General features: G+C 39.1%; 1 protein-coding gene across 1 annotated transcript in view; it reads left to right on the forward strand.

Moving 5' to 3' along the window:
• Nucleotides 1-14,487, forward strand: part of NWD2 (NACHT and WD repeat domain containing 2) — a 123,099-nt gene that overhangs the window by 42,027 nt on the left and 66,585 nt on the right. The window contains exon 2 of the mRNA XM_040966172.1: nucleotides 1,063-1,151. Coding sequence (XP_040822106.1) covers nucleotides 1,063-1,151 — 89 coding nt within the window. The remainder of the gene's footprint in view (nucleotides 1-1,062; nucleotides 1,152-14,487) is intronic.

Consider the following 14,487-nt stretch of genomic DNA (forward strand, 5'->3'; position numbering starts at 1 on the left):
AAATAGAGTAGGTCAACACAGCATATGGCTGACTTTCCATGGACAGATGTGCTTGAAAATAACAAGGAAATTCTTCTAAAATTGGTATCTTTGTTATAAATGTGGTGTGCAAATGTTTCATAGTTATGGCTGAGATTGGAGCACATTTAGCAAATGCTGCTTTTCATGAGATTACACATTAACCTAATTTTTGGAAATCATGTTTTCCGTGTTATGCTGAGCTAAGTTAGGCATGAACGGCCTCTTTTTCGCTGTTGGAGTCTTCCTTACAGTGTCATTATTGATGCACAGGTGCCTTTGAAATCTTCTCTCCTGTAAAACATAAAATATTAAATACACGTGGGTTCTGTGATTCCTGTAGCTTTGGGTTCTCTATTTCTTTATGTATTTTTAATGACAGGAGATAATAAAAACACTTTATTTCAGAACTTGTGTATGTCACAGCACATGTGAAACAATTCCCATCTCCCCAACCCTGGAGGGGGAAATGGTGCAATTTTAAACCACCAGCCAGTTCATTGAATCCACAGTGTGTAGAATCTGTTACTTGTTAATATTTGCTCTCACAGTTTATATCTTATTATTATGCTGATTGCATAGATGCTGTACTTAATTTTGTACAGGGTGACTTATTTCCATATATTTGAGGCAACAATAATGCAGTCTGCTTTTTTTATAAATCAGCAAATAACGTGTGTGTGTGTGTGTGTGTGTGTGTGTGTGTTTTGAAACTTCTATGGGTCCAGAACACCTGATAAACCCACAGTGGTTCCTTCTGTTTCTTCCAAAGGCAGCATGGCTGTGGCTGTTTTAGAGCTCAGTGCAATGGCCTATATGGACAAGAGGCAACTGTAAAATCACATATAGCACAACTTACCACTGGGGTTCCCTCCTCTCAGCAGGCATTCCTGATAGATGAATCTCTGAAATTATCCCAACAGTCAGATATTGCATCATGGCACAGGGCAGCACTCCAACTTGATTATATTATTTTCTTTTGGGGGAAGAAAAAAATGTGTGTAGACATACTCAATTTCTGTGTATTTGTTTTTCTACTTGCAGACACAGGAGCAGAAAGACAAGCACTAAGAGAAAATGTATATCCTAAACTGAGAGAATTCTGCAGAGAAAACTACGGATTGGAATTTCAGGTAATGTCAATGCTAGTCTCGCTTTTAATTATGTCAGCTGAATCAATGTTTCTTGTCATAACTTGTCTTTGAAGAAGACAAGTGTTAATATCTGAAATTTTTTTATTCCTCTGAGCATTGGTAAGAAGAATTCTAGGAAATGGAAATACAATATTGAGTCAGTTTTGATGTCTGAACTTTAATGTTCTTGGTTTCCACCTAGTATTGGTTCATATTTTTCTTTGAACCATTTTTAGTTCTTTTCTTGACAGGCCTCATTATTATCCAAAAAGTAAATGATGCTGAACACCTGTGTTTAAGCTAGTACCAAAGAAATGCTTTTTCACCTACAAATCATGACCGGCTTTTTTAAGCGTTTCCCTTCACTGGCTTTCCATTCCTTGCCATCTATCTTGCCTTCTAGTTTATTCATATAAAATCCTTTTACTTGTTTCAAGGCTTGGTGATTTATTTAAAAAAATACTATCGACTTTTCAAGGGACAGTAACTGCATTTGTTACTACTGACGTTCCTGAACAACTCTGAGTTTTTAATTCAGTGTTGATTTTGCCACTGGTGCAAAGGTGCTTGTATAAATTGGGTGTGCCTTAGAAGTCCAAGGACTGAAAAAAAAAAGACAGTTCTTGCAACAGTTATGATTTATTCAGATTTTTTTTAACTATTTACAATAGATAAGTTAGATGCTTGGGGGTCCTGTCTCAACTACACATTTACACTATCAAATGATGAATATGAAACAGGAGTTTTCAGTGCAAGACTACAGATAATACATTGGTTGTGAAGAAATCTTTGCTCTACTTTTGTTTCCTACTGGATAAGTGTTTTATCTTGGTATACCTCATGATGCCTTCTAATGCGGTGTATAAAGTAATTGCTTCTAAATGCCTTCCATCTCACTGTGTAACGTCAGTCAGCAGCAGGCCATTAGGACACACCGATTGAATAGCTGCTCTTAAGTCACCATCTATTTGATAAATTGAGGGCCTAAATTAAATTCCTTGTCATGAATTCTGTACTAACTACTCTGTAGAATCTGCTTTTACTGAAAACAGGATACCAATTTTTATAGAGCTTCCAATCTGTCAACATTCCCTTACATTTGAACACTTTCTGGTGACTCAATTACAGTAGAAGTCATTTGTCTGGATGCACTAATCCCATTTTGCGTGTATTGTTTTGCATCATTTTAATCTATAATGGAATGATGCTGTTGAACCACACAGCAGCCTTCATGAAGTGTGGTATTGACAAGAAATAGCTGAGGAAAACAGAGAATGGGATAGCTTTTGAATGAGAGGAGGCACAGGGAAGTAAGACGTAGCCAAAGGACAAAAACTCTAGTTGAAATCAATGGCAAGGGCCATTCTAGAAAGGTGAATAAGTAAGGCGAAGATGCTGGGATGCGAAGGAAATAGCACTGGGCCCAGAAGATGTATAACTGAGCCCCAGCTCTCCACCATGAGTGACTTTACCTGTTCCAACAGGAAGTGATAGCAGTCTACACATCCAAGGTTGTATAAAAACATGAAGTAACTTATCCAAGGTTGCAGTTGTCTCCCAGCTGTACCTTAACAGAAACTCAAAAGCATAAGATCCGAGTTGTCTAAGAATGTGCTTTTTATGGCAGTCTTTTATGGTAGATTAATTATAGCTGTTCTCCCTGATGATAGGTTTTCTAGAGAGAATTCTTTCTTCAAATCCAACAAAATATGGTGCCAAAAGCTCCATAAAAAGCCAATATACCCACACAGTTTCCAGATTCCTTCTTTGCTTGTATATGGAGCACAGTAGGAATGAGTTTTCTTTAGTTGCTCGAAACTATTGACCTATTTCATGCCTGCATGCCTGTTTTTACCATGTTGTGTACTTAGCAGGCTTTCTGTCTGACTCTTCTGCCTCACTTCCTCAATCCTATTCATTATTAAGGGTCTCTATATCTGATCACACATTGTGATCAGCTTTGCCCAGCTTCCCTGCCTTGGGGTTGCCTGAACACTCCAAGCCTTTCCTAACTTTAGACCTTTGCCCAGCCATTCTGCCAAGAATACTCACTCCTTCATCTTCACCTGCTGTGTTCTGATGGCTACCACTCAAATGTTCATTCCTAGAGAACCTCCCCTAAGGACTCATCTAGCTCTTTACACAGTATATGGCAGTATTAGTTCTTTACTTGTGTGTTGGCTTACTTATTGTTTTTCATATCCTTTCTGGTCCTAGAACAGTGCCCAACACCTAGAGAAACTACATTAAGAATTCATTGAGTGAATGAAAACAATAAAAAATTGAAAACTCAACCCAAACATTAGTTGTTTAAGAAATGTTTCCCTGGAACTCTTCCTTCCTGGGGTGTACAATGCACCCTCATCTTTGTTGAACTAAAATCTTTCTTTAATATTTTGTTTTATTACACAGTTTAGTAAGCACTGGGATTTCCTGTCCCCCTCGCCAAGCTCCCTTCTCTCTAGCTTTACAATGGATATCTTTCATTCATAAGTCCATCATGCTGCCATTGTTCCACTAAATTCTCATGCATAACTCTCATTCATCTAATCTAGTCAAGAAGTATTGAGCATTGATCACATGGCAGTCAACATTCTTAGTGCTGGGAATACAAGAGCAAGTCCAGCAGACTCTCTTCTCTGGATCTTTGAGTATTACTGCGGGAGGCAAATAGTAAGCAGATAAATGTCTGTGCCTCTAAATGCAACTATTGAATAAATGTTGTCACCTAAAGTAGGCTAATGAAGGCTAGGGTTATTACCAGGTAGTCAGTGAAGACTCAGTGATAAGGCCACCTTGGGGCAGAGATCTATAGAAAATTGTTACAGGAAATTGTGCCAATGTAAGGGAAAGAATCAAGACGAAGAGAATAAAGAAAAGAACCAAGGTGGGAATATGTTTTGAATATTCTAGTAAATATGCAAAATATGAGTGGAATGAGACAAGTAAGGAGATTCATTATTAGATAACATCAAAGTCCAGTCGTATGAGACCATACAGATTAAGGTTAAGAACTTAGAATTTAACTGAGTAAGAAAGGAAAAGAGAGACATGATGTAATGTGGCTTCCTTATAAGAGATTTGCTCAAGTGCTATGAATGGAATGGAATTGGGGGAAGGGGAGATGCAAAAACAGAAAGGTAATATAGGTAAGAAATGATCTTAGCAAGGCCTAAATTAAGCACTGAAGAGAATGAAGTGGAGGTATCTATCATCTAGTCAGGTATGTTTTTCATTACCTGTCTGTAAGTCCTGGAATAGTGTTTTATTCAACTTATCCCAAAAGTCTGTGAAGCAACCAACAAATAGTAAGCCATCTAGTCATTTTCTATTAAGTTACATTGAGAGGATGTCAAATAATACAGATTCCATCCATATGCCTATCTGGCAGGCTATTTTGTAGTATCTCCTTTACTTTTTCACTTAACCTATGATATTTAATAAAAATGCACCAGATTGATTGTTTGAACATCAGTTAATTCTTTGTGGGATGTAAGTGGTCATTCACACATGCACGTGTGCATGGATTGCTCAAAGATAGAAATGGCTGCGTGGAAAGAATGTCAAGCCACTGAGTGCAAACACCCATGACTTTGCCGAAAGACAAGATGCTTAAATGATAGGTTACTGTATTTGGCACTGCTCATTAAATGCCCTTGGCTACAGGGAAGAGGATAGGAAGTAAAATGAGGGGAATGAATAGAGACAGACAGACTGGGCAGCAAGCAGCTGGTGAACAGCCCAATAAAGGAAAAGCCTATGGTTATTCCCAGACGGCATCTCTGGCTCCTAGGTCTCTTCTCCACTCCCACTACCCAAAGCTTCTCAGATTGGGCAGATATAGGACATCCTAATTGATCTCTTTGCTTATCCTGGTAGGTTGAAAACCCTCAAGGAAAACATTGGGTCCTTAGTTGTTGTAATTTAGAAAAAATTTTTTTTTAATTTAGTTTGAAGATGACAAGACAGAGGGATAAAGAAAGAGAACTTCTCTTTGTTGATCATTCCCCAAATATTTGCTTACAGTACCCAAGGGTAGATCAGGCTGAAACCCGGAATCTGCAATTCCATGCAGGTGGACAGAACCCAAGCCCTTGAGCCATCACCTAATGCCTCCTAAGTTATGCAGTAATAGGAAGCTGTAATTGGGAGGAGAATCAAAACTTGAACCCCAGCTAGTACTCTGATATGGATTGCATGTGTTCCAACTAACATCTTCACTTCTATGCCAGGGGCCTATCCCTCTTGGTTAGTTTTAAGTTCTGATGACTTGAAATACAGTTTTGGCATTGGAGAATGCAGTATGAAGTGTGTTTAGCAGAAGAAACGAGACCATGTCCCTAGATGAATTTTTCTGTACACCACCACTGGCCTATCTTATTTAAAGTCATGTTGTCAGTTCCTTTGCATAAAAGGTCCTCATTGCTCCCAGCTGCCTGCAGGGTCTTTCTTTAAAGTGACCTCCACTGTCTCTTCAACTTTATCTCCCACTCTTTGGAACATGAACTGGATTCAGCAGTCATGCCATTCTCAGTCTGTCCTCAGAGCACATCTTGCTGATTCATTATCGACCTGAAACTCTCATTCACCTTATCTACTTTAATTTGAATTCTTCACTCCTGTCCAGGAATACCCCCAGAATCTTATATTCCTATCCCTCTAAATCCAGCTCAATGCCTGGCTTTCCCAAAAATGGCTTTTCTGATTCCCAAGTATATCCCTTCTACTCACTGACCTCTGATAAATCTGTCCATTGTAGCCTTGCTGATCTACCATGTCAAGAGTGAACCTAGAGAGTAGGGATTTCTTGCAGGTTTTTTTTTTAACTGACCTAGGGACTTTTAAAAGTGGGACTTTTTATTTGAGTGCAGCCCCCCAGCTTAGTACCATATCCTAAGAATATGGTGTGATAGCCACCTTCTTTAGTGGAAATGTAATATTTATCTTGCTTCTTCTTGGTCACTAAAGTTTCTAATCCATATTATTGCCACTGTCATCCAGTAAGTCCTAAAGATCTGCTGATCCCACTTCCCTGTCCTTCTGTGAGTCCATATTATTGCCATATTAACTGTTGCCATAGATAACCCGTTTACCTTTATCTTGCCCTCCTCCCTAATACCACCCTCTCTTCACACCTTCCCAATCCACCCTCCACAATGTTGTAGAAGATATATCCATTCTGACTTTCAAACACAAGAGGTAGTCTAGGCTTTTTAACAAAATCTACAAAGTTCTCTTTTGCTTTCTGATGCGCACTGAGCTCCTGTCTGTCATCCTGCCCTGCGACAGCCTGTTCTGATCTTTCTGAATTTCACTGAGTTCACTAAACATCTCGCTTCTTTTTCGTGAGCTTGCACACCGGTGGTAATCTTAAATTGCCTCTCCCCGGACAAATGAGTGGAAAAAAGAAATACATCTGTGTTAAAGAAACAATGACTATCCTTCTTTGAAATTATGTAGTGTTTTATCCCTAATATCCTAATTTAGCACGTCATCTTGTATTAACTCCCTTTTAAATATTCCTCCTTCGCTAACTTTTATAACACCAGGATTATATCAGATGCATAATACATGATGATGATTGGATTGAATTTTCTGATCAAGTAAATAAGACACAGAAACAGAGTCTAGACCATCATAAATAACAATAAAATAATAAAACTGAGTCACAGAAACAAGCCATCTATGTACTTTTCAATTTTTCCTTCTTTACTGTCCACATTTAAAAAGTAAAGGGAAACAGGTAAACTTCAACTTAATAATGTCTTAAGTTTAAATTATGAATGAACAAATTTATATTATTTTTTCATCTTAAATTTTTGAAGTCCATTTTAGAATCTACACTTAGAACACATCCAAATTAGGACTGGTCATGTTTCAGAACTTCAACAGTCAGTTGTGGTCAGTGGCTCCAGGCGAGGTAGCACAGCTGCAGCTGGCAGTGGGATCCTGGTGGGGTCATTCCAGGGAGGAGAGGGACTCACCTCTGATGACAGGCGTTCAGCTGAGAACAAGAGGCATTTCCTATGTAAGCTAGTGGGAAGATGGGATTCACTTCAACATGTAAAAAACAAATCCAGATAATGAATAAGAATGTAACTTTACCATTCGTCAAAACAGTAACTTTTTTTTTATTTCATCATTATGGAGTGTTGCATTTATAGGGTGTGATACCTTAAATAATCAACACAGTTTTCATAGATGCTAACAAATCAGGACCGAATGACCAACATATGAAGAAGTGGAATAAAACTTCATGGCCAGCAGTTTGCTGTGTGATCAAAACTATAACTATATTCTTATTTCCAGATATAATGTGAACAGCCCTTGTCTTGTCTTGTGAGGTGACATTTCCTATCCTTTGCAGCTTTGCTAACTAGCTTTCTAAAGTGATTGCTCAGGAATGCTCTTGCCGTTAATTGTAATTCTGTGATCTCCCAGCAGGAACCTGGTGCCCTGTGTTGCCCCAGCTTTTCTTCTCTCTGACAGGCATGTGCTGGGTTCCTGTTGTGAGGGAAGGGAGAGAATGAAACCTGCAGTTCCGACCAGCGGGCAGAGCTGCCGTGTACCTGCTTACTGCATTGGGATGGCAGTTGTTACCTGACAGACCCAAAGAGATGACAGCAGGGGAGAGTGCCTGCTGAGGGGCTCTGGTTTTGGTCCTTCTCTTCTTGGCTTGGTTCCATCTCCATATTTCCTTTGGTGGCATGGCACCAGAAATGCCTTCCTATTTTCCTTCCTCCTTACACCTCAATTAGATCTTTGTTTTCCCCTTAAGCTAATGTCTATGCATGAGTCACTGCTTGTCAGTATCTCCAGCTCTCTGCTCTCCCTAATTGAATGAGTGCAGTTCTGCTTTAAGTGCTGTTATGTTTGAAATGGAGCTCATTCTTTTTCCCTTTTCCTGGTTTCCAATTGCTTCTGTTTTCCAAGTCTTTGAGACTTAAGATTCTTGCCTTACAGTCCATCATCTTACCTTATACAAACTAGATCCAAGTTAGCACCATTCCCATTCATCTGCCAGGATGTGTCTCAGTAGCTATCACTTGCTTTCCATTTCGCAAGTCTGGAACTTCAGTGTCTTAATAGCAATGATAACTTTCTACTAGTATTTCCATTCCTTTGGTATATTTGGTTTTGGTGCAGACTATACACAAAACTGCTTAGACTATCTTCCTTGAAGTAGTGTTTACCAGATTTCATTCATTCCAAGATGGACGGTTTCTCACTTTTATTTAACATCTCTAAAATCAGAATCTACCTTACAAATAAGTGGTGTGTTATCATGTGATTGATATATGTTTTAGTGTTGTTTATGCCACTGGAGCATTCTGCAGTTGATGGCTTTTCAGATTCAATTAAATGCAGCCTGTTATATTATTATAGAGTATACTGCCTGAAAGTTTTAAAGTTTTGTTGTTGTTTTTTTTTTTGAAAGACTGTGGGTCAAACCCTACATCTGCAGATGACCAGTCCTGCAGCTCAGTACTAGACCTCTTTGGTACACACATGATTCCTTCGATTAGTGAATTGGGCAGTAGTTTGCTTCAGGATTGTTGTAAGAAGCAAGTCTTTTAAAAACAATAAATTACGGTAACTAATAGGGACAGTAAGAAATGAATTATATAGGTGAGCTTGACATTTTGACATTTAATTGTTGTTCATAGTCCTTGTCTTTGCTCCTGAGCAACAGTGGTTTTCCTCTGTTCTACTTACTGAATTATTTATGTACTGGAAGGTTAAGTCTGAGAATATAAAATACATTAAAAATATGCTATCACTCTAAAAAATTTTTTGTAAAGCATGTTATCACAAAATTAAAAGAAAAGAGGATGGATAAGAAAAAGGGCATTATATTCATAAAATTGTGTGTATGAAATCACGAGACATGTTCCCTTTGCCTAAACATATAAATAAAATTTTAATAGCAAAGTTCTGGGGCCAGCATTGTGGTTTTGTGTCAAATGACTGCCTGAAGGGTTGGCATTCCATGTAGGCTTCACTTCGAGGTCCAGCTGCTTTATTTCAGATCCAGCTGCCCACTAATATGACTGGAAAAACAGAAGATAATGATGGCTGAACTTCTTGGGCTCCTTCCCCCATGGTTCATGACTTCGGACTGGCCCAGCTTTAGCCATTACAGCCATTTGGTTTGGGGAGTAAGCCAGCAGGTGAAGACCTGTCTCCCTTTCCTTTGCCCTCACTTCCCCCGTCCCTCTCCTTCTCCTTTTCCTTCCCATACTTTCTTTTTCTCTATAACACTCTTTCAAATAAATAAATATATCTATAAAAATAACAAAGGTTTTGGTACTTGGAAGACATTCAACTAGTGTCAATTTCTTAACCATTCCCCTTTTAGATTCTGTGTGTTCCTCAAAAACCTAGTGTAATGAAATTACTCATGCATTTTTAATTTCTGCTGCCAGTACAGTAAGCCATTGAAATGCTTCTTTCTACTGATTTGTGTTTAGTGGCTAGTGTAGAAGGAAAATGAAGATGAAAATGTTCTGAAAATGTTCATGATGTCACTTATATGCAGCAAAACACAAATTGGCAGATTAGGTGTCAAAGTCCATATGTGTTGGTAGTTCAGAATTCCTCATACTCAGTAATTTACAAAATGACAGAAATTTTATTCTCTCAGAGTTCTCTTGGCTGTGAAGTCCTAAATCAAGGTACCAAGAGGTTGGGTTTCTGATCGAATAGGAGCCTTGAGCACTGTATCCTCCAGAGGGGAGAAATGCTGTGATTAAATATGGTAGACAGTGGAAGGGAGGCGGAGACACATGCCTCCGTCAGGCGCTTCCTCACAGTCCTCTTGACCAAAGGCCTGCCCTCCCCCCGAAAAAAAAAAAAAACTTGCCAGCACTATTGCATTGGAGATTTAAGTTCTAACATAAGTTCATACGATAACAAGATTGTGTCCTTCTGGCTTCCTGATAAAGCTACTGGCCTGATAGATTTCTCTAAAGTTTTTTTTAAAATACTTCTTTGGCACATTAGCCTATCCAGCGGGACTTTGCCTCTGGATTATAATACATAGGGAGAAAGGTACAGTTTGTCAGTAATGCAGAGCCAGGTCCTGTGCTAGAGGGCTTCTAGGAGGATTGTGGAAGGAGAGAAAGGAAGGCAGAAGTCAGCGGACTTGTTTCTCTGTTTGCTGTGAGATTCACTCCTGAAGAATACAAGTAGATTAGGCCAGTGAGAGTTAGCAGATTGGCACATGGCACTGAGAACTACCTGAATAGATTCTGTACTGAGAACTCACAGTCAAGATCGCCTGCACTACCTCCAGCTGCCTAGGCAAAACACAGAAGCAGATCATGAAACTTAACTTTCCAAAGTTTCCCTCAGTTGTTCCGTGCCCACAGCTAAGTTGAAAGCCACTGCCAGATTCTGTGATGGAGAACACACAAGAGGTCCTGGGTTGTGTAAAGCTTGGCCTAAAGACTTGAAGAGCTTCATTCAGGACAGGGGAGGTTGGCCCAGACTGCAGAACAACACCGGACTCTGAAAACCTGAGAACAAAGGCCAGGCATTGGGCTACACCTGCACAAAACCCAGCTGTGGCTGCAAACACCAAACTGACAGTGCGCTTCACTGAGAACTGTGCCCAGGAACTCCATCATCTCCTTAAGGGTATGAGGTCACCTGATATTGTGTTATGGAAAAGAAGTTGGGGAATAGGGATCAGCACTCTGAAGCTTCCATAGGTCAAGCACTGCCTGCACTCTGGCATCGCATTTGAGCATAAGTACACGTCTGAGCTGATCCACTCCCAGTCCAGTTCCTTGCTTCTGCCTGGCCCGGTCCCAGCCATTGTGGCCATTAAGGGAGCATCAGTGGATGAAACGTCTCTCTCTCTCTTCCTCTGCCTTTCTGTGTAATTATTACCTTCCAAATAAATACCAGAAGTTTTAAAAATATTTAAAGGAAGAAGCAGGAGAATGGAGAAACCACACATTGAAGAACTTTTATCATCTTTATCCAGGAGAGAATAAAGGGTCTGTGACAATGCCAGTTTGAACTAAAGTTTAAGTGGTATTAACAACAAAAAAAGGGCCCAGCACAATGGTTCAGTGGTTAAATCCTCTGACCTTGTATGCACCGGGACCCCATATGGGTACCAGTTCATGTCCCAGCTGCTCCACTTCCCACCCAGCTTCCAGTTTGTGGCCTGGAAAGGCAGTAGAGGATGACCCCAAACCATGAGACCCTATTCCTGCACGGGAACCTGGAAGAGTCTCCTGACTCTTTCAACTTAGCTTCAGATTGGTTCAGCTCCGGTATTTGCAGCCACTTGGGCAGTGGACCAATGGATGTAAGATTTTTCACCCTTTCTCTCCTTTGTATAAATCTGCCTGTCCAATATGTAAATAAATCTTTAAAAGATTTACACAATAAAAAAGGCCTTTGTTTGCTTTGTCAAAACATACATCTAGAACCTTAAACTGTAACTTTGAGGGGCAACTCTGTGGCACAGTGGATTAAGCCACTGCCTGCAGCACTGGCATCTCATATGGGCACTGGTTCAAGTCCTGGCTGCTCTTCCAATGCAGCTCCTGCTAATGTGCCTTGGAAAGCAAGGGAAAAGGACCAAAATATTTGGACCTCTGCTCCCATGTGTTAGATCCAAATGAAGCTCCTAGCTTTGCCCTGGCTTAACCCTGGCCTTTGCAGCCATTTGAGGAAAGAACTAGTGGATGGAAGACCTTTGTCTCTACCTCTTGTCTCTCCCTCTTTGTAATTCTACTTTTCAAGTAAACTAAAAAGTCTTTAAAAGAAAAAGGCTACTCCAGAATATAGATGTGCATATAGGTAGATAAACATGTATATATGTTTGTGTACATTGATGTGTTTTAAATATGTATGTGTTTATTCATTCATGTATATGAAAACAATGGTATGTGGCTGAAATGTAGTCAGTATGGGGAAGTATAATATGGAATGACGTTCAAGTGTCTTTCAGGGACCAGAGTTCGTGAATCTAGTCACAGGTTTGTATATTGTCTTCAGGGTGATAAGGAGCTTAGCATGGAAGGCACTGTCCAAAAGTGTTAGCAACCTAGATTCCAATCTCAGCTCTACTGCTTGCTGTCTGTGGCTTTAGGCAAGTTAGTTCTGTATAGTCAGTATTTTGTTGATCTCAGGGAAGTCTGTTTTCTCTGACTCTTTTTTTGTCTCCACATTTGGGGAAGCCTCATTTCTGAGGTCCTGGCTTAGTTCCTGGTTGATTTTTGCTTTATGATCATATATGTCAGATCTGACCCATGGCCCACTCTCTCAAGATGCAGGGGATCGGGTCTTAGCAATTTGTTGTCTTCTTGGAACTTTGGGTCATGTCATCTTGTAGGGCTGTTTGCTCTTGGTGATCATCCTTCTAGGATCTGTTGGGTCAGCTAGCAGTCATAGAGGGCTTGATTGAGAATCAGTATTTCTCAGAATTGTGTATCTGAATCATGGTCCTCCATGTCTCTTTCTCGTGTATTTCATGAGTTAGAGAATAATTTCAGGTAACTTGTATTGGAAATTCTCGATAGTTCTAGTTAACATGTGGTCATTGGTAATGTGTGCCTAGAGTTTTTCTTGAGGTGTATGCAGCTGGAGCAAATCCCTCTAACTAAAGGAAGCATCACCATTAATGAATTAAGCTATCGGTTTCACGCTGAACACCCATCTTCAGTTGTGCCTATTTTGCACCTAAAGCATACCTCGCCATTGGTAAACAGTATCCAGTAAAGTTAGTCTGAGTTTTAAGATTATTTTCCGCTTACCTTCTTTTGTGAGATGAACAGTTTAGAAATGAGACATAAGTACTGGACATTTAAGTGAAATCTGTCTTTACCACTGTGAATACTGTGTTCTTAGTGCAACAATTCCGTGACTGATAAAAACTTTCTGAGCCGGCTCTGTGTTCTTTTAGATATTGTTAATGGTAGCCAGGTGTTAATACTTTTAGGATTAGATTTTGCTTTTTATGAAAGACCTACAGGCGATTCAAAAGCCATGTCTTATATATGTAAAGGCCAGAAAGCTTGAACAAATACCATTTTTAATCAAAACAAACTTCAATGATAAAAAGATAAATTTTTTTCAGTATGAAATGAGATTACTTTCAAAAGGAGCCCTGAGCTATAAACTCTCGTAATAACTTTGAGGAACAGTTTTCATTTTAGTTCTAGATTTGTTTTAATAGTCAATTGCATTATCTTTGTACATTTCTGTTTTACAGACAGATAGTGTCCTATGGTGTGGGAAAACGAAAACTTGGGGGAGATAGTTTGAGATTAAAAGGCTTTTCCTGAAGAAATGATAGTGTGAGGCTGTTATGAGTCAAATTAGACATTTGGGAAGATGTAAAGCAGTACTATGGTTTCTTACCCTTTGCTTTATTGCTACTTAATTTGGACATTTAAATGATAATATCTTCTTTCAAGAGCTCAGATGTAAGGCACAGTCATGTAATACCACATTTGCTTGCTTTGTTTACTGGATTTTTGTTTCCAATAATCCTGATAAATTTGCTTCTCTACTGTGCCATGGCTTGAAGTAAAAAAAGATAAAATCAAATCACTTTCCTGAGCTTTCAAATGATCAAATAAGGAAAAGGACCTAAAATGTGCTGTCAACAAGTTAGTCTTCCAATAAATAATAAATTAGATTCTAGCATCTGGGGTACCTGGATATTAGGCTAAAAGCTAGACATAATTTTTAAGTATGTAATAAATCTTGTCTTGTTGAATATTTTAGGTTCCAAAGTATTTTTGTTTTCCTTTTTTAGCCAGATATTGATCATGCAAATACCTGGCGTGTCTGTTTGCCCAGAATAATGCTTTTCTATTGCACGAGTTGGATGTTCCTCTTAGTTGTTTCCTCCCTGTCTTCATGGTTATTGGATTTTTATCTTTTTTTCATCATTTTTCCGCCCATGTAGCATGCAGGTAAAGAAAAACATGATGGAGAAAATCTGGAGGCAGGGGAAAAGCTCCAGAAATAAGAAGGCATAGATTACAAAGACCTTTAATAGGGGTGATGGTGGTCAAACTGAAAGGAAATGGTGTGCAAAAAATGACTGCAAGACTCCCATGGGAGCATGTCATGTGATAACTTTGACTTGGGGAGAAAATAAGATAAGTAGAATAAATAAATCTTTGTTTTTATGTTTTTCTCCTTGGTCATTTGGTCCACACAAAGTTAATGTGTGGTGCTTAGCTCTTAATCTATGAAAGTACTTCCAAAAGGTCATGAAAAATGAAATTAAAGGATAATTTTGTTTTGGTAGAAATTGTTTTTAATTCATGCATATGAGCGAGATCATCAAAATGTTCATTGAAAC

The sequence above is a fragment of the Ochotona curzoniae genome, unplaced genomic scaffold (assembly GCF_017591425.1).
Source record: "Ochotona curzoniae isolate NIBS_2020 unplaced genomic scaffold, NIBS_Ocur_1.0 scaffold_4505, whole genome shotgun sequence".
NCBI lineage: Eukaryota > Metazoa > Chordata > Mammalia > Lagomorpha > Ochotonidae > Ochotona > Ochotona curzoniae.